This window comes from Lolium rigidum, unplaced genomic scaffold (assembly GCF_022539505.1).
Source record: "Lolium rigidum isolate FL_2022 unplaced genomic scaffold, APGP_CSIRO_Lrig_0.1 contig_49289_1, whole genome shotgun sequence".
Taxonomy (NCBI): domain Eukaryota; kingdom Viridiplantae; phylum Streptophyta; class Magnoliopsida; order Poales; family Poaceae; genus Lolium; species Lolium rigidum.
In genome coordinates, this window is record NW_025900761.1 from 1 (window position 1) to 26,702 (window position 26,702).

The 26,702-nt window shown below is 45.0% G+C and overlaps 1 protein-coding gene and 1 pseudogene across 1 annotated transcript; both read left to right on the forward strand.

Annotated features, from left to right (window-relative positions):
• The first annotated feature begins 14,770 nt into the window (after positions 1 to 14,770).
• On the forward strand, positions 14,771 to 18,091 carry LOC124681620 (annotated as a pseudogene).
• Positions 18,092 to 18,398: 307 nt separating this feature from the next.
• On the forward strand, positions 18,399 to 25,256 carry LOC124681619. The gene is made up of 3 exons (XM_047216495.1): positions 18,399 to 19,233; positions 24,337 to 24,415; positions 24,923 to 25,256. Exons 1-2 carry the CDS (start codon positions 18,409 to 18,411, stop codon positions 24,382 to 24,384), a joined length of 873 nt encoding a protein of 290 aa, XP_047072451.1. The 5' UTR covers positions 18,399 to 18,408; the 3' UTR covers positions 24,385 to 24,415; positions 24,923 to 25,256.
• Positions 25,257 to 26,702: the final 1,446 nt, after the last annotated feature.

Consider the following 26,702-nt stretch of genomic DNA (forward strand, 5'->3'; position numbering starts at 1 on the left):
AGTGCGGCGCAACACCAGGGATTCCGGCGCCAACGTGGAACCTGCACAACAAAATCAAAGTACTTTGCCCCAACGTAACAGTGAGGTTGTCAATCTCACCGGCTTGCTGTAAACAAAGGATTAAATGTATAGTGTGGAAGATGATGTTTGTTTGCGAAGAACAGTAAAGAACAAGTATTGCAGTAAATTGTATTTCAGATGTAAAAGAATGGACCGTGGTACACAGTTCACTAGTGGTGTCTCTCCAATAAGATAAATAGCATGTTGGGTGAACAAATTACAGTTGGGCAATTAACAAATAGAGAGGTCATAACAATGCACATACATATCATGATGACTACTATGAGATTTAATCAGGGCATTACGACAAAGTACATAGACCGCTATCCAGCATGCATCTATGCCTAAAAAGTCCACCTTCGGGTTAGCATCCGCACCCCTTCCAGTATTAAGTTGCAAACAACAGACAATTTCATTAAGTATGGTGCGTAATGTAATCAACACAAATATCCCTAGACAAAACATTGATGTTTTATCCCTAGTGGCAACAGCACATGCACAACCTTAGAACTTTCTGTCACTGTCCCAGATTCAATGGAGGCATGAACCCACTATCGAGCATAAATACTCCCTCTTGGAGTTACAAGTATCAATTTGGCCAGAGCCTCTACTAGCAACGGAGAGCATGCAAGAACATAAACAACACATATATGATAGATTGATAATCAACTTGACATAGTATTCCATATTCATCGGATCCCAACAAACACAACATGTAGCATTACAAATAAATGATCTTGATCATGATAGGCAGCTCACAAGATCTAACATGATAGCACAAGAGGAGAAGACAACCATCTAGCTACTGCTATGGACCCATAGTCCAAGGGTGAACTATTCACACATCAATCCGGAGGCGATCATGGTGATGAAGAGTCCTCCGGGAGATGATTCCCCTCTCCGGCAGGGTGCCGGAGGCGATCTCCTGAATCCCCCGAGATGGGATTGGCGGCGGCGGCGTCTCTGGAACTATTTCCGTATCGTGGCTCTTGGTACTGGGGTTTTCGCGATGAAGGCTATAAGTAGGCGGAAGGGCAGAGTCGGAGGGCTGACGAGGGGCCCACACCATAGGGCGGTGCAGGCCCCCCTTTGGCCGCGCGGCCCTATGGTGGCGGCGCCTCATCGCCCCACTTCGTATCCCCTTCGGTCTTCTGGAAGCTCCGTGGAAAAATAAGACACTGGACGTTGATTTCGTCCAATTCCGAGAATATTTTCTTTGTAGGATTTCTGAAACCAAAAACAGCAGAAAATAGCAACTGGCTCTTCGGCATCTCGTCAATAGGTTAGTGCCGGAAAATGCATAATAATGACATAAAGTGTGTATAAAACATGTGAGTATCATCATAAAAGTAGCATGGAACATAAGAAATTATAGATACGTTTGAGACGTATCACCTCCCGTAGCTGCAAATGCGACGGCTCGACGCCATCGACAAACTCGGCGAACTTGTCCGGGAGTCGCTTGATGCCGAGTGGGTCGTCGCCGATGCAGAGGAGGAACCTGAAGCAGCGCTCCTCCTGCGAGGACGAGGAGGGCGCAGGAGACGGCGAGCGTGGGGCCGTAGTTGCTCCACCACGGCGGCCCCTGCCCCGGCCACGGGGGCGCCCAGGGCCGCGGCCTCGACCGCCTCGCCGGCCACCAGGACCGGCCATGAACTTCCTCGCGGGCCTGGATGCGTCGCAGGAACACCTAGGCGGCGCTACGATCGAGCTTTGTGGCGGCTAGGGTTTCTTTGGAGGAGTGGATGAGGAAGAAGAACGCGCGCCCTCTTTATATAGGCCGGAGGCATGCGGTGGCCGTGGGACGCGTGACATCGCCATTAACATGGTTGGCGGAGGTGGGCGGGCGCTCGGCAGCCGAGGCATCGCCATTAACGTGTCGCAGAGTGCCGAAGCAACGCAGCGGCGCAGTCGCTGGCGCGTTTGAGAAGACATATCGACGCAGGGTCGCTGCTAGGCGGGCCCGACGAAACGTCCGCCAGACACGAGCAGACACTTTCCGGACGTCCGCAGAGACGCATCCGAGGCGCATATTTGGGCAAGGTTTGCGTCTCGCGGACGGCCCGGTCACTTTGCGTCGCCCCGATGGAGGTGGTGCTAGAAGCATTTCCGGTCGCGGCGGACGAAAACAGTCGCGCAGCGTCCGTTTGCGTCGTGCCGCTGGAGATGCCCTCAAAGTGGGGTTGGTGATGGTGTATAATTCATCCACGCACCGTCCACCCGTTCCTGTGTTGATAATGAGTAGGATCGTCATGTGCCTATTTGCTAGCTGCGACACAAGGGATACCTCATATCTGTGTCTGGTCGGATGCCTTATCTGCCACCAGGCTTGATTGATTGATCAGATCCATTACATACAGCCATGTATCACGTGTGAATCCCAACAACAAAGGGTCTGTCTGTGAAGAGGCAAATTTTTTTTAAACAGTAGGTGGTATATTATTAGAGTAACACGTGACGGGTACAATATGCATACATGCCCTTTACAATACTTGCCCTAAAGAACCTAGTATTTGAAGATAAGGCCTGCAACTTTACAAAGAACACCCCAGAACAAAAGGTGGAAAAGCAATCCAGTCCTGGAGCACCACCGTCGTCGGTCGCCGGCATCCTCGAAGCGTCACCGGCAAGGAATGGAGAGGTCATAACAATGCACATACATATCATGATGACTACTATAAGATTTACTTAGGGCATTACGACAAAGAACATAGACCGCTATCCAGCATGCATCTATGCCTAAAAAGTCCACCTTCGGGTTAGCATCCGCACCCCTTCCAGTATTAAGTTGCAAACAACAGACAATTGTATTAAGTATGGTGCGTAATGTAATCAACACAAATATATTTAGACAAAGCATTGATGTTTTATCCCTAGTGGCAACATCACATCCACAACCTTAGAACTTTCTGTCACTGTCCCAGATTCAATGGAGACATGAACCCACTATCGAGCATAAATACTCCCTCTTGGAGTTACAAGTATCAACTTGACAAGAGCCTCTACTAGCAACGGAGAGCATGCAAGAACATAAACAACACATATATGATAGATTGATAATCAACTTGACATACTATTCCATATTCATCGGATCCCAACAAACACAATATGTAGCATTACAAATAGATGATCTTGATCATGATAGGCAGCTCACAAGATCTAACATGATAGCACAAGAGGAGAAGACAACCATCTAGCTACTGCTATGGACCCATAGTCCAAGGGTGAACTACTCACACATCAATCCGGAGGCGAGCATGGTGAAGAGTCCTCCGGGAGATGATTCCCCTCTCCGGCAGGGTGCCGGAGGCGATCTCCTGAATCCCCCGAGATGGGATTAGCGGCGGCGTCTCTGGAAGGTTTTCCGTATCGTGGCTCTCGGTACTGGGGTTTTCGCGACGAAGGCTTTAAGTAGGCGGAAGGGCAGAGTTGGAGGCGGCGCGGGGGCCCCACACCAATGGGCGGCGCGGGCCCCACCCAGACCGCGCGGCCCTGTGGTGTCGGCGCCCCGTCGCCCCACTTCGTAATCCCTTCGGTATTATGGAAGCTTCATGGAAAAATAAGACCCTGGGCGTTGATTTCGTCCAATTCCGAGAATATTTCCTTTGTAGGATTTTTGAAACCAAAAACAACAGAAAATAGCAACTGGCTCTTCGGCATCTCGTCAATAGGTTAGTCCCAGAAAATGCATAATAATGACATAAAAGTGTATAAAACATGTGAGTATCATCATAAAAGTATCATGGAACATAAGAAATTATAGATACGTTTGAGACGTATCAAGCATCCCCAAGCTTAGTTCCTACTCGCCCCCGAGATGGGATTGGCGGCGGCGGCGTCTCTGGAACTATTTCCGTATCATGGCTCTCGGTACAGGGGTTTTCGCGATGAAGGCTATAAGTAGGCGGAAGGGCAGAGTCGGAGGGCTGACGAGGGGCCCACACCATAGGGCGGCGCGGCCCCCCCTTTGGCCGCGCGGCCCTATGGTGGCGGCGCCTCGTCGCCCCACTTCGTATCCCCTTCGGTCTTCTGGAAGCTCCGTGGAAAAATAAGACCCCGGGCGTTGATTTCGTCCAATTCCGAGAATATTTCCTTTGTAGGATTTCTGAAACCAAAAACAGCAGAAAACAACAACTGGCTCTTCGGCATCTCGTCAATAGGTTAGTGCCGGAAAATGCATAATAATGATATAAAGTGTGTATAAAACATGTGAGTATCATCATAAAAGTAGCATGGAATATAAGAAATTATAGATACGTTTGAGACCTCGGCTTGCAAGTCTCATGCATAGATTACCAGTAGTGCTCGCACCTTGTCCTAATTAGCTTGGATTTACATGGATTATCATTGCATAACATATGTTTCAACCAAGTGTCACAAAGGGGTACCTCTATGTCGCCTGTACAAAGGACCAAGGAGATAGATCGCATTTGATTTCTCGTTTTTGATAGATCTCAACTTAGGACATCCATACCGGGACAACATAGAAAACAGATAATGGACTCCTCTTTAATGCATAAGCATTCAACAACAGATAATATTCTCATAAGAGATTGAGGATTGATGTCCAAACTGAAACTTCCACCATGATTCATGGTTTTAGTTAGCGGTCCAATGTTCTTCTCTAACAATATGCATACTCAAACCATTTGATCATGATAAATCACCCTTACTTCGGACAAGACGAACATGCATAGCAACTCACATGATATTCAACAAAGGTGTAATAGTTGATGGCGTCCCCAGAAACATGGTTACCGCTCAACAAGCAACTTATAAGAAATAAGATACATAAGCTACATATTCAATACCACAATAGTTTTTAAGGCTATTTTCCGATGAGCCATATATTGCAAAGACAAGGAATGAAGTTTTAAAGGTAGCACTCAAGTAATTTACTTTGGAATGGCATAGAAATACCATGTAGTAGGTAGGTATGGTGGACACAAATGGCATAGTTTTTGGCTCAAAGATTTGGATGCACGAGAAGAATTCCTCTCAATACAAGGCTAGGCTAGCAAGGTTGTTTGAAGCAAACTCAAGTATAAACCGGTACAACAAATCTTACATAAGAACATATTGCAAGCATTATAAGACTCTACGCTGTCTCCTTGTTGTTCAAACACCTTAACCAGAAAATATCTAGACTCTAGAGAGACCAATCATGCAAACCAAATTTTAACAAGCTCTATGTAGTTCTTCATTAATAGGTGCAAAGTACATGATGCAAGAGCTTAAACATGATCTATATGAGCACAACAATTGCCAAGTATCAAATTATTCAAGACTTTATACCAATTGCCACATGAAGCATTTTCTGTTTCCAACCATAATAATGATGAACGAAGTAGTTTCAACCTTCGCCATGAACATTAAAAGTAAAGCTAAGAACACATGTGTTCATATGCAACAGTGGAGCGTGCCTCTCTCCCAAATAAAGAATGCTAGGATCCGATTTTATTCAAACAAAAACAAAAATAAAAACAAACAGACGCTCCAAGTAAAGCACATAAGATGTGACGGAATAAAAATATAGTTTCACTAGAGGTGACCTGATAAGTTGTCGATGAAGAAGGGATGCCTTGTGCATCCCCAAGCTTAGATGCTTGAGTATTCTTCTTAAAATATGCAGGGATGAACCACGGGGGCATCCCCAAGCTTAGACTTTTTACTCTTCTTGATCATATTGTATCATCCTCCTCTCTTGACCCTTGAAAACTTCCTCCACACCAAACTCAAAACAAACTCATTAGATGGTTAGTGCATAATCAAAAATTCACATATTCAGAGGTGACATAATCATTCTTAACACTTCTGGACATTGCACAAAGCTACTGAAAGTTAATGGAACAAAGAAATCCATTCAACATAGCAAAAGAGGCAATGCGAAATAAAAGGAGAATCTGTCAAAACAGAACAGTCCGTAAAGACGAATTTTTCAGGGGCACTTAACTTGCTCAGATGAAAAATCCAAATTGAATGAAAGTTGCGTACATATCTGAGGATCACGCACGTAAATTGGCAGATTTTTCTGAGTTACCTACAGACATGGCTGCTCAATTTCGTGACAGTAAGAAATCTGTTTCGCGCAAGTAATCCAAATCTAGTATCAACCCTACTATCAAAGACTTCACTTGGCACAACAATGCAATAAAATAAAGATAAGGAGAGGTTGCTACAGTAGTAACAACTTCCAAGACTCAAATATAAAACAAAAGTGCAGAAGTAAAATAATGGGTTGTCTCCCATAAGCGCTTTTCTTTAACGCCTTTCAGCTAGCCGCAGAAAGTGTGAATCAAGTATTATCAAGAGATGAAGCATTAACGGAGGGGTTTGGAGTTTTCTCAACTATGCATTGTATCTTATCTATGTAAGTTTCAGAGGCCCCTTTTTCATTACTCTTAGGCTTTCTATTCTCATCAAACAAATTTTCAGGAACAAGCCAAGCATAGTTATTTTCTAGAGCTTCATGCATTCCTAGGAGCTTACTAGGTATCAGTACTTTAATCTCCCCACCATCACTGACATTATTAGTGTACTTTATTCTATCCATGTCCATCTTTTCAAGTGTTCTTGCAAAATCGGTGAAAAGACCAAGCCTCTTATGCTTAATAAAAACTTTTCTAGCTTCTTTAGCTATATCACCAAATTCTCTAAGAAGGACATCTAAAACAAAATTTCTCTTTCTCCCATTTCCATATCAGATAGTGTAAGAAACATATGTTGAATTATAGGATTGAGATTAACAAATCTAGTTTCCAACATGTGTATTAAACAGGCAGTAGCACTTTCATAAGTAGGAGCAACTTTTACCAAGGGTGTATCTTCAAAATCTTCATCCATACTAACATGGGTGAACAATGCTTCTATGTTATCTCTTTCAATGATAGACCCTCTTCCTACCGGTATGTCTTTCAGAGTGAACTTAGGAGGAAACATGATAAAATAAACAAAAGGTAAATAAAGTAAATGCAAGTAACTAAATTTTTTTGTGTTTTTAATATGGAGAACGCAAACAAGACAGTAAATAAAGTAAAGAAAGTAACTAATTTTTTTTTGTATTTTTGATATAGAGAACAAACAAAGCAATAAATAAAATAAAGTAAAGCAAGACAAAAACAAAGTAAAGAGATTGGATGTGGGAGACTCCCCTTGCAGCGTGTCTTGATCTCCCTGGCAACGGCGCCAAAAAGAGCTCGCCGGCTTGCGCTGACGTGGGAGTTAGAAATCTCTCGTGGTGTAATTTTACTTCACGTCCCCGACAGCAGCGCCGTAAAAAGAGCTTGATACGCGTGAAGCACACGTCCGTTGGGAACCCCAAGAGGAAGGTGTGATGCATACAAAGCAACAAGTTTTCCCTCGCAAGAAACCAAGGTTATCGAACCAGCAGGGAGTCAAGGATCACGTGAAGGTCGTTGGTGACGGAGTGTAGTGCGGCGCAACACCAGGGATTCCGGCGCCAACGTGGAACCTGCACAACACAATCAAAGTACTTTGCCCCAATGTAACAGTGAGGTTGTCAATCTCACCTGCTTGCTGTAAACAAATGATTAAATATATAGTGTGGAAGATGATGTTTGTTTGCGAAGAACAGTAAAGAACAAGTATTGAAGTAAATTGTATTTCAGATGTAAAAGAATGGACCGGGATCCACAGTTCACTAGTGGTGTCTCTCCAATAAGATAAATAACATGTTGGGTAAACAAATTACAGTTGGGCAGTTGACAAATAGAGAGGGCATAACAATGCACATACATATCATGATGACTACTATGAGATTTAATCAGGGCATTACGACAAAGTACATAGACCGCTATCCAGCATGCATCTATGCCTAAAAAGTCCACCTTCGGGTTAGCATCCGCACCCCTTCCAGTATTAAGTTGCAAACAATGAGACAATTGCATTAAGTATGGTGCGTAATGTAATCAACACAAATATCCCTAGACAAAGCATTGATGTTTTATCCCTAGTGGCAACAACACATCCACAACCTTAGAACTTTCTCGTCACCGTCCCGCATTCAATGGAGGCATGAACCCACTATCGAGCATAAATACTCCCTCTTGGAGTTACAAGTATCAACTTGGCCAGAGCCTCTACTAGCAACGGAGAGGATGCAAGAACATAAACAACACATATATGATAGATTGATAATCAACTTGACATAGTATTCCGTATTCATCGGATCCCAACAAACACAACATGTAGCATTACAAATAGATGATCTTGATCATGATAGGCAGCTCACAAGATCTAACATGATAGCACAAGAGGAGAAGCCAACCATCTAGCTACTGCTATGGACCCATAGTCCAAGGGTGAACTACTCACACATCAATCCGGAGGCGATCATGGTGATGAATAGTCCTCCCGGAGATGATTCCCCTCTCCGGCAGGGTGCCGGAGGCGATCTCCTGAATCCCCCGAGATGGGATTGGCGGCGGCGTCTCTGGAACTATTTCCGTATCGTGGCTCTCGGTACAGGGGTTTTCGCGATGAAGGTTATAAGTAGGCGGAAGGGCAGAGTCGGAGGGCTGACGAGGGGCCCACACCATAGGGCGGCGCGGGCCCCCCTTTGGCCGCGCGGCCCTATGGTGGCGGCGCCTCGTCGCCCCACTTCGTATCCCCTTCGGTCTTCTGGAAGCTCCGTGGAAAAATAAGACACTGGGCGTTGATTTTGTCCAATTCCGAGAATATTTCCTTTGTATGATTTCTGAAACCAAAAACAGCAGAAAACATCAACTGGCTCTTCGGCATCTCATCAATAGGTTAGTGCCGGAAAATGCATAATAATGACATAAAGTGTGTATAAAACATGTGAGTATCATCATAAAAGTAGCATGGAACATAAGAAATTATAGATACGTTTGAGACGTATCACCTCCCGTAGCTGCGACTGCGCCGGCTCGACGCCGTCGACGAACTCGGCGAACTTGTCCGGGAGTCGCTTGATGCCGAGTGGGTCGTCGCCGATGCGGAGGAGGAACCCAAAGCAGCGCTCCTCCTGCGAGGACGAGGAGGGCGCAGGAGACGAAGAGCGTGGGGCCGTAGTTGCTCCACCACGGCGGCCCCTGCCCCGGCCACGGGGGCGCCCAGGGCCGCGGCCTCGACCGCCTCGCTGGCCACCAGGACCGGCCATGAACTTCCTCGCGGGCCTGGATGCGTCGCAGGAACACCTAGGCGGCGCTACGATCGAGCTTTGTGGCGGCTAGGGTTTCTTTGGAGGAGTGGATGAGGAAGAAGAACGCGCGCCCTCTTTATATAGGCCGGAGGCATGCGGTGGCCGCGGGAAGCGTGACATCGCCATTAACATGGTTGGCGGAGGTGGGCGGCCGCTCGTCAGCCGAGGCATCGCCATTAACGTGTCGCAGAGTGCCGAAGCGACGCAGCGGCGCAGTCGCTGGCGCGTTTGAGAAGTCGTATCGACGCAGGGTCGCTACCAGGCGGGCCCGACGAAACGTCCGCCAGACACGAGCAGACACTTTCCGGACGTCCGCAGAGACGCATCCAAGGCGCATATTTGGGCAAGGTTTGCGTCTCGCGGACGGCCCGGTCACTTTGCGTCGCCCCGATGGAGGTGGTGCCAGACGCATTTCCGATCACGGCGGACGAAAACGGTCGCGCAGCGTCCGTTTGCGTCGTACCGCTGGAGATGCCCTCAAGGTGGGGTTGGTGATGGTGTATAATTCATCCACGCACCCTCCACCCGTTCCTGTGTTGATAATGAGTAGGATCGTCATGTGCCTATTTGCTAGCTGCGACACAACAAGGGATACCTCATATCTGCGTCTGGTCGGATGCCTTATCTGCCACCAGGCTTGATTGATTGATCAGATCCATTATATACAGCCATGTATCACGTGTGAATCCCAACAACAAAGGGTCTGTCTGTGAAGATGCAATTTTTTTAAACAGTAGGTGGTATATTATTAGAGTAAGACGTGACGGTACAATATGCATACATGCCCTTTACAATACTTGCTCTAAAGAACCTAGTATTTGAAGATAAGGCCTGCAACTTTACAAAGAACACCCCAGAACAAAAGGTGGAAAAGCAATCCAGTCCTAGAGCACCACCGTCGTTGGTCGCCGGCATCCTCGAAGCGTCGCCGCCAAGGAATGGAGAGAAGGTGCTCGAACTCTACCGTCCGGCGAGAACCCACCCCCACTGGTAACCTCCTCGCCGCCGGGAACTAATCACTTGGCTGCGAGGAGGCGTCGAGCTCCAGTAGGGACATGGAGATGCCTCCGACTTGGAGGCAGAGAAACAGCCGTCGCATCGGCTGCAGATCGCAGCGGCCATGGTGTCAGCTGCGTGTTTGCGCTTGTAGAGAAACCACCGGAGAAAGAGATGGCGTCTCCCAGCTCCGTGGTTGATGCAGATACGACACCGTCTCCAGCGCATAGCAGCAGCACCACCGCTGTCCTCTCTCTCGCCTCCACGGCCGACCGAGAGGAATAGCATCAGTGCTCTGCTACTGCACCAGAAGCAGCGCAGATAAGGCCACCCAGCAGTAGTCGATGAAGATCTGGCGTGGTTGTGCTCCTCCTCGCCTCCACGGCCGGTCAGGAGCTCGCTCACGCCGATGGTCTCCAGCAGGAGCGCTTTTCCCCCCTCGCCTCCAAGGCCGGCCAGGGAAAGACGCCTCCCGCCGCAGTCGCTGTGCAGAAGGTGGAACACCGCCACTTCTTTATTGGACTGAGCGTCAGTCCTCCTCTCCACTCCCTCCTCCGACCACCGGGGAAAAAGAGAGAGAAGGAAGAACCCTAGATCGGACGAGATCCAGGCGGCCAGATCTCCTCCACCGCTCGCACTACTGGGCATCAAGCCCCCTACCGGCAATAAGCCGCTAACCCTAGCTACTCTATGTACTCCGGCACCTCCCCTCCACCCATCTCGACCGACGGCGCCGGCGAGATCGGCTTTGGTTCGGCCCGGCGCCTTCGAGGAGGCTCTCAGCTACTGTAGACTGGAGAGAGAACGAAAGGGGGAAATGAGAACCATATTAACATGCTTATTATCTCATTAATTGATTAGTATGTGTGGATACCAATCCGGCTCTCAACTGGGAGTGGTGTTTTGGAAATGGGAGCATATGCTCCCTCTATTTTGAAATGCATCTTACACATATTTTGAATTTCAAAAAAATTGAAACCAAAAATTCGCATGTAAATCTTCTCGTGCTACACGTTTACAAAGTTGTTTCATAAAAAAATCGACTTATCATGTGACGTGTGTAAAAAAGACAAAACTCAGTGCTAAAAATAATGCTTTTCAAAAGATAAGTTTTCTCTTTTTTATATAGACCACAAAAAATATTAGTTTTTCGTGAAACTTGACGAATGAACATATATTATAAAGATGTACTTGTAAAAAATTTTGTTAAATTTTTTCGACATTTTGAAATATGATTTTTTGGTAGAGGGTGCATACGCACCCGGGAGCCGAATTGAATTTCCGCTCTCAACTCTCATATGTACTCGTACTTATCAATCTTACTGTTCAGGAATTGTAAGCCTTTTCAAGCCACCACAATAATTCTCTTCTCTATTATGTCACACACGGATCAACATGTACTTATAATATTTTCTTTTTTCTGAAGGGAGTAGACGCATGAGATCATATTTCGACATAGAGTGATTTGGCATATTGGACTACAAATACACTAGTAGAAAACAAGCCTTTTGTTAGGTTCCTTTAGTCCCGGCCATATCCTAGACCGGGACTAAAGGTCTGGCCACGTCGTCCCGAATTCACCCAAGCGTACGACACTCATTGTTTCCGGTTCGTTAGGAACCTTTAGTTCCGTTCTGAGATACAAACCGCGACTAAAGGGGTGGCGGCAGGCCAAAAGCCTTTAGTCTCGGTTGGTATTACCAACCGGGACTAAAGGTCTACCCTTTAGTCCCGGTTCGTTTTACCAACCCGGACTAAAGGATTTTTAGGTTTTTTTTTGGCTCCCCACGCACCTCCACCCCTCCTCCCCCCTCCCCCCATGGATCGCCTCTTTTTAGCTCTGTAAAATATAAAAGAAAATGATAAAAAATTCAAAAAATAAAATCTTTTGAGATTCATGTATGTTACATAACCTACTATTAGGGAAAATTAACAATTTTGATTTTTGATTTTTTTGCAAGAATAGTTTAGAAAGGTAAAATTGCATTAACTTTTGCATACGACGTCGGAAAAAGGCGTATAATATATCAAAATGTTCGTGGGAAAAAGTTACATCCAAATTTACGAGGATTTACCCGGTTAGCCAAATTTTAGATTCTCAAAATTCTAAATGAAAATATGAAAGCAGGAAGATTTTAATTTTTGCAAGAAATTCAGGATTTTATATTTTTAAATTTTTTAAATTAATATCTGCATCCTGCATAAAGATTACTATTACTTAAACACAAAGTTAGCCAATATTTAGTTTTTCAAATTTGCAGGTTTGGTAATTTTTTTAAAAAATTATTAATTTTTATTTATAATATAAATTTAAAAAGTTAATATTTACTTATTTATTTAAGATTATCATTGCATTCATTACTTTTGTTTATTAAAAGAATTATTTGGTATTTAAACAATAAAGAAGTGTCACATCGACCAACATGTTAATATGGTTGATATGATAGTCCTATCAACAACATGCGCGCAAATCACTAGGAAGCAGGACGGAAAGGAACTCGAAAGTTAAGCATGCTAGTGATGGAGTAGTGAGAGGATGGATGACCGAGCGGAAAGTTTGACCACGGGTAAGTAATTTGACTAGAGATTAAGTGTAGTTAGAGACTAAATTTGTCAAATAACTGAAATACTAGGAATTCTGAAAAAATCGAAAAAGAAGGGAGTGAAAAATAATTAGAAAAAAATAGATTTTTTTTAACGAAATAGCCTTTAGTCAAATGGATAACTTCGCCCCGATGCGCGCCCGCAACCCACATGGAGGGCCATTGTCCCTGCTGGTAATCGGGCCGGGACTAAAAAGTTCGCCATTAGTCCTGCCTAAATAGTTTTGGTTGGCCAAGCAGGATTAAAGGCCCTTATGAACTGAATACCCTGTCTCCACTACTGATGGGTCTTCTAAGCCCCGACTGATCATACCACTCCGTAACAGGAACTGACTCTAGTCTATGGAGCTAGAGATTACGAACGTACGCATGATCCACGTCATCACATTCATATTCCTCTACGGCTCTACGTGACATCTATCTAAGCGTGGATTATTGTTGTTGATGTACAAACCATTCGAGTCCTACAAACCACTCATAGCAGAGGCACGATACCATACCTATTCCCAGTGTCTTTCATACCTAAAACTGCTATAGACTGAAACTTTGGATACACTGAAAGTAACATGGGGGTTCTGAGCAGATGGAGCTTAATTCATTTCCTACACTTCTCATAGGGGGAGAGGAACACGTAGAGTATATATATAGCTTAAGCATTAGCGTCTTCTTTTTATTACTACATGTACATGACTTGCCGCAATTAATTTGAGATGAAGTTATGGTACTACGATGTACAGTTATTAGATCCGGACACCTACTAGAGCTACCGAATAGTATCACGCATCTGTTGTTCCCAATATTCTGTGGGGATATGCTTCCTTGGCGTCGATCGGCCGCTTCATCTGGAGGCGTTGACAAAGGATCGTCTTTCATGATCATTACCGAACACCGGAATTAACGGTTACCGCAAAACCTTCAAAACATAGCTTATTTACTGTCTGAGTTTATTCCAATAATTTTGAATTCGATTTTTTTCCATCAAAATGAATAGATTTGCGATCCCAGTGAGACATAATTGCTTGTGCATCATAGTGGTTAGAGCTTTAAGCTCACAACCAAACATTCCGCGCCTCGTAGCGCGGTCATTGCGGCACATCGGCTTAACTTAGTTTTTTTTATAGTGGAGCTTCCAAAAAAATAATTGCAGCCGAAGATGAAATCGAACCGTGGCCGATGAGAAAGACCAGAAGCGCTTTGCCACCACAACTGGTACTATGTGCACCACCTACAAACCACTCATAGCAGAGGCACGATACCATACCTATTCCCAGTGTCTTTCATACCTAAAACTGCTATAGACTGAAACTTTGGATACACTGAAAGTAACATGGGGGTTCTGAGCAGATGGAGCTTAATTCATTTCCTACACTTCTCATAGGGGGAGAGGAACACGTAGAGTATATATATAGCTTAAGCATTAGTGTCTTCTTTTTATTACTACATGTACATGACTTGCCGCAATTAATTTGAGATGAAGTTATGGTACTACGATGTACAGTTATCAGATCCGGACACCTACTAGAGCTACCGAGTAGTATCACGCATCTGTTGTTCCCAATATTCTGTGGGGATATGCTTCCTTGGTGTCGATCGGCCGCTTCATCTGGAGGCATTGACAAAGGATCGTCTTTCATGATCATTACCGAACACCGGAATTAACGGTTACCGCAAAACCTTCAAAACATAGCTTATTTACTGTCTGAGTTTATTCCAATAATCTTGAATTCAATTTTTTTCCATCAAAATGAATAGATTTGCGATCCCAATGAGACATAATTGCTTGTGCATCAGAGTGGTTAGAGCTTTAAGCTCACAACCAAACATTCCGCGCCTCGTAGCACGGTCATTGCGGCGCATCTGCTTAACTTGGTTTTTTTTATAGTGGAGCTTCCAAAAAAGTAATTGCAGCCGAAGATGAAATCGAACCATGGCAGATGAGAAAGACCAGAAGCGCTTTGCCACCACAACTGGTACTATGTGCACATGATGGTATGCCTAATTCAAATCCATCAAATATTTTCCACCAGTAGCAATATTTTTTCGGAGGGGTCCGAGAATTCCAGTTTTCAGTCGGTAACCAAACAGAAAAAGAAATCCCTGGCCATGGCTTCAAACATGCCAACCTGTAAAAACCAAAACTGCCAAACAAAATCAGCAGAGTTCAATCTGGCCAGAGTGGGAGGATCATGCACTGTTCAATAACGAGGTTGAAGTGCAACAGCAGCATCAATCTGGCCAGGAGCTTAGAGCATGTCTAATAGATCCTCTAAATTTCTATCCCGTATAACGCGAGTACAGGTCCTGTATTCGATTTTGACCGGCGAAAACTCGTCCGAGCTAGCAGATCCCGTATGTCTAAACTGTAAAAGGAAATATTCCTAAAATATGCCAAATTAGATTTTTTCCCCTTCTTCCTCCTCTCCTTCCTCCTCCTCTATCCCAGCCCCTGCCCAGCCCCTGCCCCGGCCGCCCCCCGCCGCTGCGCCTGCCCGCCCGCCCGCCAAGGCCGCCCGCCCCCGCCCGCCACGGATGCGCGTGAGCTCCGGCCCGCCGCCCGCCACGGCCGCGTGCGAGCCACGGCCGGCCGCGCCCGCTCCGGCTGCGCCCTCTCCCGCTCCGGCCGCCGCCGCCTCGGCCGCGCCCGCTCCGGCCGCCCCCACGCCGGCCGCGCCCGCTCCCGCTCCGGACGCCCGCCATGGCCACGCCTGGCCACCCGCTCCGGCCACGCTCTGCCCTGCCGCGCTGCCGCCGCCCCAGTCTCGCGCGCCACCGTTCTTAGTCCCCGTGCCGCCACCCTCGGCCGAACCTTGCTGGAATTTGGTCGGATTCCGGCGAGGTCATGCGCAGGAGCAGTTGCTATCTGCTGAAATTTCAGCCCGCCACGGGTGAGGGGTTGGCCCTGTATTCCCCCTCCCACCCCGCACAAGTAGGGGGCAAGAAGCCGCCCCGTAGCCAAAACTGTAAAAATTCGAGACATGGGCCTGATTTACGGGGTCTGCTAGACGGCCGGATAGAGCTCTACCCCGTATATCGACGGTTATTTTACGGGGTTGGGCCTTTTAAGGGGTGTGTTAGACATGCTCTTAGCTTCACGTTGGTATTAGAGAAACTCACGGCTCTATCAGCCAGCAGCTAAGTTCTGATTCATATGCCAATGGAGCTGGAACTGAAGTCATCGACACATATAGCTGCAAGGACATGCAAGAAATTAAAGGTGCATTTCTTGAGGGATACTCTAATTTGCCAGAAAACTTAGATACCGAAGTGGATCAACTTGCTTGGGGGTATTCAAGTTTGCTACTCCAAGGAATGGACTATGAATCATGTTCGGAAGCAAAGGTTAGTTATGGCATATCAATACGTGTTACTGCCATCCTTATCTATTGTATGTCTAATATATTTTGTCTTCAAAATTTCTCAATATTAATTTGTTTTTACAGTTGATGGATGTGGTCAAAGATATTTTTTGATAAAGAAAATATATTAATATCAAAAGAAGTGGTCAAAGATCTATCTGACCGAATAGAGGCTATGGAGAAGAAACAGGTCTATCTTGAAACATGTTTGAATGCCTTATATATGTTATACTAGTTCTTTGGATCTTAAAGTTTATGAAACAATAAGATGATCTTAGGGCTTTTAATTCATTGTGACCTGCCTAGATCCCATGCGCAGTGCTAACTTTTCAATAAGGAGTATATATTAATATCGTGAAGATACCAAATACACCAGTCTGCAACAACGTATTCCTGGTGGCATTACGGATGCACACAACCAAAAAAAGAAAGAAGAATTACAAAAAAGAAAAGTCCCGCTACAGTAATCTATTCCTTGAAGCAGCAATACTAACACCACCGAGACAACATCAGAAGTCCATAAAGGTCCCCACTCTCAAAACAATGCCTTCAACAAGGACAATGCCAGGCACAACCAATTCACGAAAGACTTTGGATTTCCACGACATTCTCCGTCAGCACCATGGGACGAGAACTAGATCGAAGGCCTCATGTATCATGATCAAATGGAATTTGGAACTCTTCAGTTTTCAGCTTTGTTGATACTTGATAGTCTGTTCCTAATGTCATGACGTGCTCAAGTGCAGGTTAAGTCCAATAAAGAAGTAAAAGACCTGCACGGAGTGAAGGACAGGTTACTGAAAAGAGTTGTTGAGCTAAAGAACACGGTGAAGAATTTGAACTCGAAAATAGATCCTTTATCTCTAGATGATTCACTAAACCAGTTTGTTGAAAAATGTCTGGGTTCAGAAGATGTCATTTATCTCATTGGTGGTTTTGATGGCATCTCATTTCTGCCATCATTAGACTCCTTCTCACCCTCCTTAGACATACTAATACCTCTGAAACAGATGACTGTTGGGAAGTCCTCACTGTTGCATTGGATGGAAAAATATTTGCTCTTGGTGGTGGTGATGGCGCTTCCTGGTTTGATACAGGTACTCAATTGTTTCTGTGTTTGTTTTCCATTGGGCTCCTTGGTTGCAATTTATGTCCTAACATACACATACATCTATTCTTTCTCTGAAGTTGACTGTTATGACCGAACACGTGATGATTGGATCCCATGCCCAGCGCTGACTAGTGAAAAGGGCAGCCTCGCTGGAGTTAGATTGTATGGGAAAATTTATGCATTTGGCGGTGGAGATCGTATTGACTGTTTTTCTGAGGTTGAGGTGTTTGATCCTGCTCAGGGAAAGTGGATAAAGAGTCAGCCTATGCTAGAAAAGGTACATATACATACTTTTTCAACATATCATCCTTGATTCAATTCAACTTCATTGCAGAATAGTTTAATTTAGTATTGTATTTGCTGTATACACAGTAGGATTGTACTAGCTATTTGACAGTATTGTCATATGAAAGGGAATAATTGTTGCGAACAAGTATGAGTAAATGCGTAGGATGCATACCGATAAATTAGTTTGTTAGTAACTCAATTTTCAATCCAAAGAGCACATAAACACCGACTTTTATCTTTCAGCCTCATTCCAAGCACACATATGAAAAACCCTATGCAGTTATAGATAAAAACTTTCATGTTATCGATTTCTGTATATTGATAAATGCTTTTGTCTGAACAACTTGTGTTGCTTGGTGTTCAGCGCTTTGCTCTAGCTGGTGCAGAACTTAATGGTGCTATTTATGCAGTTGGAGGCTTCAACGGGCATTCAGTATCTGAGGTGATGTCCTGCTTGTGCTTCTTGACAAGTTTCAGTTACTTAATAATGTAGGCACTGTTGATACATCAAAAGTATGTAGTTCAGTACACCAACCAAACCTGCAAAAATGTTAGAGCAAATATGATAAGTCATGGCTTATTGCATATCACTCTCTCGGCCCAGTTTAAGAAAGCAGATAAACACTTTCCTTATACACTGAAGCACTATGTAATTATTCTATAATCAACCGAGTCATTTCGCCGTTTTCCGGTATTCATTGGGCTATATAGAACAGTAAAAGTAGAACAATATGGTGTTGAAAGCAGTTGTTGGGTAGTACAGTAGAAGAAGAGGACGCGCACCTCCCCATCGATCTCAACACGCCACCGATGGCCGTCGGCCAGACCGCTCCGGCGGCAGAGGAGGTCAAGCTCTCAATCTCCGGCGCGGCCCTTGCGGCGCTCCTCCACCGCTGCGGGGCTGCCACGGGCGACTGCGACGGCCTCCTATTCGGCCGCGCCGCTCGCCCGCCGGCCCCTCCCCCGTCCCTCTCCGACTACGACGACAACGCCCCCGAGCTCTCAGCCCCACCCATGTCCATCACCGTCTCCGGCCACTCCTCTCTCTCCCAACCCTCCTCCCTCACCAACCCCCTAGGCCGCTTGCACCCACCACTCCCCTCCTCGCCGCCCCCGCTCGGTTTCTTCTCCTCCCGTCGCCGCGCCCCTCTCCGCCCCTCCATGCGCGAGCTTTCCCTCGCGTGCTCCCTCTCCAAAACCCTGCAGCCCCTCGCCCACCCACTCATCTTCATCCTCGTCTCCCCCTCCGCCTCCCGCGACCTCTCCACCCACTCCTTCGACTACCGCGCCTACCTCCTCCGCGGATCCCGGCTCGTCCCGGCCTCTCTCACCGTCGTCAACGTCGGGCCCGGGTTCCGGGACCAGTACCACACCTTCGCTCCGCGCTCGCCCTTCCCTTTGCTGCCGACTCAGCCGCCAGTACAAGCCCCCCAAGGAGGGGATGGACACAGCATCGGAGAGCAGAAGGCAGTAGACGCGATGGTTGAGGGGTTTGGGCTGGGGAGGCTGCAAGAGCTCGTTCGTGCTGCGGCCGGGCAGGCGGCGGAGATGGATGGCATGTATGCCGGGATGCTCCAGAGGCTGGAGAAGCTAGCAAAGGAGGTGGAGAAGAGTAATCACCGCGTGCTCGATCAGGTTGTTCTCTCATCTTGCATTTCATGTTTTTTCTTCTTCTTAGATATGGGAGCATCGCCCCCGCCTCTGCATCAATAGATGCGCACGGCTAGTTTTATTTAAATGAAGTATCAGTTTACATAGAATCCATTATTACATTCAGGGAAAAGCTAAGATCGACACATGAATCAACCAAAGAAAAATGCAACACAGGAAAACCCATTGTTGAATCCAATGAGCAGCGCGTCAGATAACCTGCAAAAAATTAGTTCCACTATGTTTGTTAAAGATGATATCATTCCTAGTCCTCCAAATGGTCCAACATAGAGGGGAAACACCAATACGAATCTTTTGTTTATCATTCTTACGAACACCATTAAGCCATTTACCAAACATATTAGTAATATTAGCTGGTGGTGGAATATTATAAGAAAGAAAAACCATGCGCCAAATAATTTTTGCAAAAGGGCAGCCAATAAACAGATGATTAACGGTTTCAGTAGAATCACAAAAACAACACTTTTGACACTCATTCCACTTCCGTTTAGCTAAATTATCCTTAGTAAGAAGCACTTTGTTACTAAGGAACCACATAAAAATCTTTATTTTCAAGGGGATCTTTAATTTCCACAAATATTCTGAAGAAAAATAGTATGTCCATTCATCAAATCAAGATACATAGACTTGACTGAAAATAGACCAGAATCCGTGAGTCTCCAAACAAACACATCGGGTTCAGTATTCGAAGTAATTGTCATTAACCGTTGACATAGGTTCAACCATTGTAACCATTTGTTGTCATTCAATCATCTTCTAAACGAAATATTCAAAGGTGTAGTCGCAAAAACCGTTGATACTAAAACATTTTTTTATGTTGAACAATATTATACAGTGCCGGGTATTGTTTACATAAAGGGGCAGTCCCCAACCAAATGTCTTCCCACCGTCGTCCCATTTCCCAATTTAAAGAACCCTCGGTTAAAAAATTCGTTCTTAACATGCATAAGACCCTTCCAAAAAGGTGAATCATTAGGCTTAGCTTCCACTTGTGACAAAGTTTTAGTTTTGAGGTATTTATTATGTAACAATTGCTGCCACATACCCTCCTCCGAAAGGAGTTTGAACAGCCATTTACTAAGTAAACATTTGTTTTTTTTAACTCAAGTACCTCAATTCCTAATCCCCTTGATCCTTAGGTCTGCACAAAATATTCTACTTAGAAAGTCTATATTTCTTCTTATTTTTCTCCGATTGCCAATTTTTTTTTTGATCGGTAATAATCTAGTGTTTTCCTTACCCCCACTGGTATTTCCGAAAAGGATAACATTAACATCGGCAGGCTTGTAAGAACCGAATTAATTAAGACAAGTCTGTCACCGTAAGAAAGCATTATCCCATGCCAGCAACTTAGTTTCGATGCAAAACGATTCTCAACAGGGTTCCACTCCGCATTTTGAAGTGTCCTATAATGTATAGGTATACCCAAATATCTGAAAGGCAAGGATCCAGATTCACACCCAAAAATATATCTGTATTGGTGCTCCATATCTTTAGCTTTACCAAAACAGAAAATTTCACTCTTATGAAAATTAATTTTGATTCCCGATAGTTGTTCAAAAAAAGCAAGAATAAGCTTCATATTAACTGCCTTAGCAATATCATGTTCCATAAATAAAATCGTATCATCCGCATATTGTAATATAGAAATTCCCCCATCAATCAAATGCGGCACCAAACTTCCAATTTTCCCATCTTCTTTAGCCCGAGCAATAAGAATAGCCAACATATCGGCAATAATGTTAAAAAGTATCAGGGACAAAGAGTCACCTTGGCATAAACCTTTCCTAGTTTGAAAGTTGTGGCCAATATCATCATCATTTACCCTAATTCCTACACTCCCACCTTGCACATAGTGTTTAATCTTTTCACACCAAATAGGATGAAAACCCTTCATGCGAAGAACTTGTTGTAAAAAAGGCCATTTTACCTTATCATATGCTTTCTCAAAATCAATTTTGAGAATCACCCCATCAAGCTTTTTCCTATATATTTCATGTATCGTCTCATGAAGGACCACCACCCCCTCTAAAATATGTCTCCCAGGGATAAACGCAGTCTGTGTCGGTTTAATTACTTTCTGAGCTACATCCGAAATTCGATTTGTTGCCACTTTAGTGAAAATTTTGAAGCTAACATTCAATAGACAAATGGGTCTATATTTCTGAATTTGAGTAGCATTTTCCTTTTTTGGTAAAAGCGTAATAACTCCAAAGTTCAGTTTGTACAACAGCAACCCCCCTTTCTGAAAACACTCAAATAGTGCCATCAGATCGATTTTAATGACTTCCCAAAAATGCTGATAAAACTCAGCCGGAAATCCATCTGGTCCAGGCGATTTATTATGTTCCATCTGAAAAATAGCCTGACGAATCTCCTCCATTGAGTAATCCATAGAGTGATTCCATGATTGAATGCATTTACGAGTTGTTGCATAGACCATCTAATGGAAGAATTATGCACGGGTGGACAAGTAATTTTTGGAATAAATTGTGCTGATAGGTGGAGGGGTTCTTGCATGCCGGCCAGTATATTGCAAGTTTTTAGCTACGTCTCGTAAAAGTTTGCTTGAAAATGGTCAGTTCAGACCAATGTTGACTATAATCGATACAAACGGGTTGCATGGTTTTGCAAGAAACAATTTCCTTATGCATGGTTATCCATATCATTTGGAGAAAACTTGTCACCTGGAGGCAGGAAGTCTCCTTGGGTTGCTAGCTTGGAGGCAGGTTCAGCCGACAGTCCCACCCACCCGTGTTCAAGGCACGCGGCTGCAAGGTGGGTGATAATTTTTTTTTTAAGATCGAGAATACAGTGGGAACATTCGTGCGGTTGCGCGAATGCGCTACACATGAGGAGCCGTCCCTCAAGCCAGGTCGTAGCGCATGGCGTGGCTTTGTACGGCATGCCAACTGATCAGATGGCCAGTGACAACGTCGTGCGGGAAGATTGTAGATTGTGTATGGGATATGAAGTTTTTTCTTTGAAGTGTGCATTGTTTATGCTCAATTAGTTGACAGAAATTATGCAACATCTGTGTTGGCTTATAAAGTGAGAATGGTTAAGGTGGCAAATCCTTACTGCTTTCTTTGTTACATCTTAGATTTTCAACTGAAGATCATATTTGATATATGTGTCATCATGGTAGCAAAAAAATCAAGTATAGTACAAACTTGGACACTAGCTGCATTTTGAGGAGATCATCGAAGGTTCCCTCATAAACTAGAGTAATTTCCATGTAATCATATCCCCTGGTTGCACATTTGGAACTATATATATAAGGCTTACAAAATTGCTACATGTGTAGTCCCAAACCCAAAAACAGTATCGCCATCTCGTCATTAATCTATCTCCCCTCTTCTATATGCAACTAATCTGCCTCACTTTTATCCATTTGAATCAGCGCCAGTAGGCAAACCTTTGCAAGATGTTTTATTCCATAGGACAAAATATTAATTAAACAACCTCATCTGCCTCCCATTAGCTCACAAACCAAAATGTGGAACTAAAAGATACATACTTTGTGTGGATGGCTGATTAGAAGCATTTATAAGTTAATTTATCACGTAGGATGTGAATTAAGGTTTTTGTAAATATTGTAGTAACGGTAATACTTCGGCAAATTAATGTATCCAGATTGTGTTTAGCTTTACATTGGAGGGGAAGAAATTATGGGCTCGTAAATTAATTACTGACAATATTTCTATAAATTAATGTATCTGAATTATGTTTTCGCTTTACATGGGAGGGGAACACCTACTGTCTGCTGGATTGAAGATTGTCATCTCTAAACTAGTTATTTAGTGTTCAAGTGTGGTACTTCTATCCAATATTCATGACAGTTTGTCACCTAAAGATCGCAAGAAAAATCATCAGGCGACAAGAAAAGTGGGGGAAACATCAGGTCCAATATTAACATTGCAACCCAAATTTTGATGACGCACCAGTGAGGTGGCACCATCGAAGTATCCGTAAGGTGGTTCCGATTTTGACTTTGAGCCTAGGTAAGCTGGGGTTTGCAAAGGAATCCTCAGTGTTCGGAATGAGTCGAGCCCTTGTGCTCTCTATATGTGGACCTAAACGTTAAAGAGGGATAGGTTACCAAATTTTTCCTTGATCCAGAGCTACTTCAGGCCTCAGTCCAAGTATCCAACTGAATGAACAAATTAGGTGAGAAAAATATGTCCGAGTGCAAGAGGGATGATGGGACTGTCGACACATGGCGTGTTGGTTTGGAAAAAAAAAACACTAGCGTTCTTATTGGCGGGAGCCACTTCTAGAGGTGCAGGCGAGTTAAACATTGGGAAGAAAACTGGGAGTTTTTCTTCTCTTGTTTTTCTTCTCTTCGGCCATGTTCGGTTTCCTTGGATTGAATGGGTTTGACATGGATTGGAAGGGATTAAATCCCATCTAAGTCAAAATCCCCCCAATCCCACCCAATCCACTCCAATCCACTTGTTAAACAAACAAGGCCTTAGAGCATCCACAGTGTTGCTAAAGGCCAAATATGCCATGTAATGAAAAATAGCTTTGTTGGCAAATGGCTAAGTTTACCACAATGTGTAGATTGCCAAAAGAATCAATGTTCTCTCTCATGGCCCACAACAAAGAGAGATTAGAGAGAGGAAAAATGTGGCTATAGGGGCAACTACTTGCTCCCACGCTCTAATATTTGGCTATGGCAATGCCCTCTACAATGGTTGGAACTAATGCCAAAACCCAAATTCACAATTTAGAACCTTAATTTGGCATACACTGTGGCTGCCCTTAGGTGGCTGTCTTATGTCGTTTGAGGTCTTAAATGTTAAAACTTCCATTAACTTTCATAAGTGAAAGTCCTGCTAATATCTCATATATGGTGTTATTAGAATGGCTTTTCCAGAAAGATTATTCTGCCGTTGCATCAAAAGGTTTAAGCCTCGGTAACAGGGAAGTTTTAGGATTGGTCACTGGATGTGTGCTTTCTATCAGTCCATTACTCAACTGCTCTTTAATTTGATTCTCTTGTCTTTTGTCCAACTGCTCTTAAAATTGATTCTCTTGTTGTTTGTCCATGTTATTTTCTAGGAAAAGCGGAACGTGCTGCTGAGGCACAGGTCAGCAGGACTGGTATGAACAGACCAAAGCTTCTTTCGGTCTCAGCAAGGTGGGGAATCTTGTAAAACTTGTCTCAATGTCTCTCCCGTGGGTTCAGTTATTAGTTACAAGTGCTTGTTCCATTTTTGTTACTGCTTAGTTCACTCATTTGTTGACCATCTACTTTTGTTACTTTAGCTGACTCATTCTGCACTGGAGACATCCATACTCTGGGATGACCGCATGATCTTGATTACACTGCTTATCTACCTTCCACAGTTACTTGCTTGATATGGTTTTGTTTCCATTCGAAGCATCTTCTTATGAGAAGTTATTATGAATTGTGAGGCTTGTTAAATTAGTTTTAGGGGCATTGTGAATTGTGGGAACCATTGAGGTTCCAAGTCATTTCATCAGGTGCTGGTTCTGCAACTAAACTAGTTCACTTCCCACTTGCTGTGAGAAATGGGAGCTTTGGTCCTGAATCCTGATACACCTGAACCTGAAGTTGTGCCATGACTTGTCTGTATACCAACCAACCTGTATTGACTTGTGTTTAATTTAACTCTGTTTGCAGTGCGTATATGCTCTGGAATAATGGAGCAAAGCGTCTCCAGTTAGGACTTCAGACTTGGTGCATTGCACAAGAGTCATTGGTCTATCGGATAGGCTCTCTAGGGTGGAAGATCATGTGCTCCATGGATGGAGATGAGATGAGTTTTTGCCGCTTCAGATTTGGAAATTGATGGCGTTGGCAAATTTCATCGTCAATTCATTGTTGTCATCCTCCTCTTAGTCTAGCATGTGATTGAACAGACTGGGGTTGCAATCCTTTTCTTCTTGTATAACATGATATTCTATTGACATTGTGATGATTCTTTGTTGAGAAGCTAGGCTGAGTGGTTTGTCTATACACAGATGCTTCCTAATCCTGGGTCCTACCTCCCAGTGATTCATTGATCATAATTACGGAGTATGTAATGTTAGTAGGAAGTGTCGCTTTAAGTTACGAAGAACATACACCGGAACTGGATTGAGATACATTTTGGACGATGCAAAATGTAATGAGGAAACGATAGGCTGTACATGGAAGTAAAATATATATAACTCCAGTAGATCTAATCCAGGTATTAGCCAGCATCCTTAAAGCTGGATTCCAGACTAACCAAACAGAAGTTATCTACACAAGATGAATTACGGTGGAACTATGCAATTGCAAGCGGAATGGTTTACGAAACACAACAGTGACTGCAAAAATCTGGGTAACCAACTGGACCTATCTGCCGTGGTAAGAAAATATGCAACGAGGCAAAAGTAACAGCAGAGGGGCTGAAGCTGAACCGCCGAAGTGCAATTATAAGATTTATCAATGACGGATATATCAACGTGAAAGAGCCTAGCAGGAGCTGTCTGTAAGAAAATACAAGGAGGAAGGGCTACGATAGAAAGCTGAGGGCTTGTTTTCCGGTCTTGCTTGTCATTTTCTCTTGACTCCCCTCATCGAAGAGATAGAGAGAGGGATCCAAAAACTCCATATGTAGGTCGAGCTACACATAGCTCGGTATTCCAGCCGTCAAATCTTGTTAATATAGATTGAATGATTGATGCATTGATCCCGTTGTACATAGTACAATTTGCCATGCTTGCTGTGTGTTAGGGCATCTCCAACCGCGCGATCCAAACCGCGCCCGCGCGTCCTGATGGATCGAGCCGGACAAAAACGCGGCCCAGCACGGGGATGCACCGCAAAAGCAGACGGCCGCGGCGTCCGGAACGACGCAAACCAGGCCCAAATCTGGGCTAGGTTTGCGTGGCCTCGGATGGCACGCGCCGTCCGCTCGCGTCCGGGCGCTGGTCGCCTCGTCTCCCTGGGGCCCACTCGTCGGTGACCGGGGAGTCTATTAAATGGGGACCGGAGGGGATCCGGCCCTCCACTCCGGTCCCCACTCCACTCCCCGCGGCGAAACCGTCGCCATGGCCAAGCGACGGTTCGCCAACGACGACGAGGCGAGAAGCAGCCGCCGTCGCCCGCCGGCGCTGCGGGCTGCGGGAAGAAACCGAGGCGGCCTCCACATCGGAGAGGCCGCCCGCGGCGGTGCGGCATTTCCGCAACCGCCGCCTCTCCTGCTCGAGCCGAAGCCCGAGTCCTCGGAGGAGGACCTCCGCGCCGCGCTGATGATCTCGGCGGCGGAGGAGGAGGCGAAATGGCCGCACCTCCATGCGGCCATTCGCACCTCCGAGATGGAGGAGGCGGCCCGGCGGGAGGTCGAGGAGGCGGAGGGTTGGGAGCTCTACGCCCAGGCCCACCAGGCGCGACGGGGGGAGGAGGCGGCGCGGCGGGAGGAGGCCAGGCGCCG

Bases quoted from the DNA above. Each gene is read 5' to 3' on its own strand.
- LOC124681619 (XM_047216495.1), top strand. From the start codon at position 18,409: ATGGCCGTCGGCCAGACCGCTCCGGCGGCAGAGGAGGTCAAGCTCTCA. The intron at 19,234-24,336 runs GTTGTTCTCTCA...GTTATTTTCTAG, and splicing joins ATCACCGCGTGCTCGATCAG to GAAAAGCGGAACGTGCTGCT.